Raw genomic sequence first — 3,151 nt, forward strand, 5'->3', positions numbered from 1 at the left:
GTGACTTGCAGGCCTGGGGGGGGCGGAGTCCGTGGTTTAACCACCCGCCCCGCCCCCGGGGCCCGGCCTGCAGGGGCGGCTGGATACCTGGAAAATGCTGGCTCCGTAGGGCGTCCTCCAGGCGTTCAGCAGGTTGTCCTTGCCGGTGCTGACAAACCAGCGCCCTGGGGGGGGGGGGGCAGGGAGGTTCCAGGCGGGGACCAGAGAGCCCCCCGCCCCGGCTGTGGGCTGCAGGGGGGCATCGAGCAGGCCTGGTCTCTCCCTTTCTTTCTGGCACCTCTGTGCTCACAAAGTGAACACGGGGCCCCTCCTCCTTCCCATTTTCCAGATGGTGACGTCAAGGTGGGGGGGTGTGGCCTTCACGAAGGGGGAGCCCCCAGGACAGTGTTGCCAGATAAAACGTAAGGTGCGCAGGGACCTCTGAATCTCAGATAAATCACACATCATCTCGATGGGGATGTGCCCTGAGGATTCGTGATTTAACGTCTTTCCGGGCCTGTGTGTCCCGTGCGCTCCGCGCTACAACCCCGTGCAATTGTTTTAGCGTCAGTCTATCTCACCCAATATTGGGGCGATTTTGGTTTATTACCAAGTCAGTCGCTTTTTGGCGTAAGTGTGTCCGTGCAGCACCTGGGGAAAACTGGCGCTAACAAACGACTTGTTAAGATTCAAATTCCACTGAGGGGCCGCCTGCCTGGGGGCTCAGTCGGTTGCACGTCGGACTTGGGCTCAAGCCACGATCCCACAGTTGATGGGTTCGAGCCCCGCGTCGGGCTCTGTGCTGACAGCTGGGAGCCTGGAGCTGCTTCGGACCCTGTGTCCCCCTCTCTCCCTGTCCCTCCCCTGCTTGTGCTCTGTGTCTCTCTCTCTCAAAAATAAACAAACATTAAAAAGAGAGAGATTCAGATTGCACTGGGCATCCTGAGTGTCACTGCGGGCTGCCCAGAGGGTGGGGTGCACGCCCCGCCCTCCCCGAGGACGCACCGCAGGAGGCGAACTTGAGGGCCAGCACGCAGCTCTCGTGAAGGTGCAGCTGGTACTTCTCCGGCTTGCGCACGTGCAGAACCTCCACGTTGCTGCTCTCCATGCCCACGGCCAGCCAGTCCTGGTTGGGGCAGTGGCCCAGAGAGAAGATCTGGGAGTGCAGAGGGAAGAGGGGCCATCAAGCCCCCCTGCAGAGGTTGGAGGACGCCCGAGCGGAGGGGAGAGGCCCGCCGCTCTCCCCCGGCAGCCCTGCGTGGAAAGGCAGCTGGCCCAGGGCCTGGAACGCGGCAGGCAGCGGCATGTCGGATCATTAATATTAATCAGAATTACACAGAACCCTGGGGCCTCACATCCATTATCTGCTCCGAACGCACAACAGCTCTGGGTGGCAGGGAAGGAGGCAGAGGGTGAAGCCGGGCGGGGACAGTCGCCTCCGCCTCGAGCAGATGGCGGAAGGGAAGCTGGAGGCCGGGGCTCGCTCAAGGTCAGAGATCCGTGAAAGATGAGGCCTTTGGACCCCCGGCTCGGGACTGCTCCCCACTTGGAGCACCTCCTTTCGCTTGGACTGAAAGGGCTCCATCCGGACCCCGGCAGAGGCCTGCGGACAGGCCGCCCGTGGGAAGAACCACACGTTTAAGCAGAGGGAGGGCTGGACCCCCTCACGTGTGCTCTCCTGCCCGCACCGGGCTCCCACGAAAAACGGGATCCCCAGAGAACAACCCAGCTAAGTCTCCGGGACAGGGGACTGGACAGCTATAACCACCTGCGCCTCATCAAGTTCTTTATCAAAGAAACTTCTAAGCTAAAGAGAAGGTAGAACAGAAAGAGTTTGGGGGTTAGCGACTGCCTCCAGGCTTCAAGGAAAGGGCAAAAATGGAGATGGGTTTTGAAGGATGAGTAGGAGCTCACCAACTGGAGAAATGGAAGAAGCATGTCAGCTAGCGGGGACAGTAAGGGGAGGGCATGGGGTGTGTGTGTGTGTGTGTGTGTGTGTGTGTGTGTGTGTGAGACTAGAGCACAGAGGCCTTAAATGTCAGGCCAAGGCACTCACGCCCCGCCCCCAAGGCAGTGGGAGAGAGGATCTGGGTGATTCTGCTCAGCCCTGAGGACTCTCCAGATCCTGTTCTGCCCTTTCCTTCCATCCTTTAGCCAGATCCCCGGGGACCTCTCTGCCCAACTCCTGTGTCAACCTCTGCCTGTCGGCCTGGACCAGTGGCTCCCCTGTGGTGAGACGGGGGGGGGTGGTCAGGAGCTGTTGGCAGGGTCCAGAGACTGAAGGCTGGGAGGAGAATCCGACTACTAGAGGAGAGGAAGGAATGAATGGGGGAGTGACTTGGCTAAAGCATCTGGGAAAGTGATCTGAGGGTCTCAGTGGACCCAGAGCTTACTCTGAATCAGCACCGTTGTGTTTCCCCGGGGGTGAGGCCTGCGGATTTGTGAGAAGATGGACATGGATAGCAGATCATTGATCGTACTCAGCTTCTAAAAGCGAGTGTCTCATGGGGAGAGGAAGGGGCTCCGGATTCCTGAAGCTTCTACTGCCCTCCCAGCAAACCCAGCGCGGCACCTGAGAGCAGAAATCGTGCTGCTGCAGCTGGCGACCCTCCCGCAGGTCCCAGCAGCGCACCGTGTTGTCCAGACCCCCGGTCCAGAGCCGAGTGCCGTAGTCGGAGATGTCGATGCAGCTGGCACCGTCGGTGTGGCCCTGGAACTGCCTGCAGGGAGAAGGGCCTAGGCGTCAGGCCTGAGTCGCGGGGCTGGTTCTGTCCCAGCTGCCGAAGGAGGGGCGCGGGGGCGCCACTCACCTGACCATGGTCTGGTTCTGCAGGTCCCAGACCACGATGTTGCCGTCGCTGCAGCAGGAAAAGCAGACCTTGGCGTCGGGGCTGACGGCCAGGGCGTAGCAGGCCGGCGCCGAGGAGGTCAGCTCGGCCTTGATGCGCGGGGTGGGCGCTGCCAGGTCCCAGATGGACAAGGTGCTGGCCTCCCCGCCCACGATCAGACTCCGGCCGTCGGGCAGCAGCTTGCAGGAGCGGATGTAGTTGTCCCGGTTCTGGGGACGGGAGAGAAGCTGCGGAGGGGTCTGCGGGCCCTCTCCACGCGGCCTCCCCTGAGAGCGCCCCCAAGCGCACGGGGCCGTACTCCGGAGCCGGCGAGCCCCGCCCCC

General features: G+C 61.8%; 1 protein-coding gene across 5 annotated transcripts in view; it reads right to left on the reverse strand.

Moving 5' to 3' along the window:
- TLE2 (TLE family member 2, transcriptional corepressor) overlaps positions 1 to 3,151 on the reverse strand; it is a 21,156-nt gene that overhangs the window by 1,521 nt on the left and 16,484 nt on the right. For 3 of the 5 annotated variants that reach the window (XM_029915887.1, XM_029915886.1, XM_029915885.1), the window contains exons 14-17: positions 2,790 to 3,037; positions 2,552 to 2,699; positions 985 to 1,135; positions 88 to 164 (exon numbers count right to left, since the gene is read on the reverse strand). In XM_029915887.1, the coding sequence (XP_029771747.1) occupies positions 88 to 164; positions 985 to 1,135; positions 2,552 to 2,699; positions 2,790 to 3,037 (624 nt within the window). Of the gene's footprint in view, positions 1 to 87; positions 165 to 984; positions 1,136 to 2,372; positions 2,411 to 2,551; positions 2,700 to 2,789; positions 3,038 to 3,151 lie in introns of all 5 variants that reach the window. The other 2 variants (XM_029915890.1, XM_029915889.1) reach the window with 2 other exon arrangements.

This window comes from Suricata suricatta, chromosome 12, assembly GCF_006229205.1.
Source record: "Suricata suricatta isolate VVHF042 chromosome 12, meerkat_22Aug2017_6uvM2_HiC, whole genome shotgun sequence".
Taxonomy (NCBI): Eukaryota; Metazoa; Chordata; class Mammalia; order Carnivora; family Herpestidae; genus Suricata; species Suricata suricatta.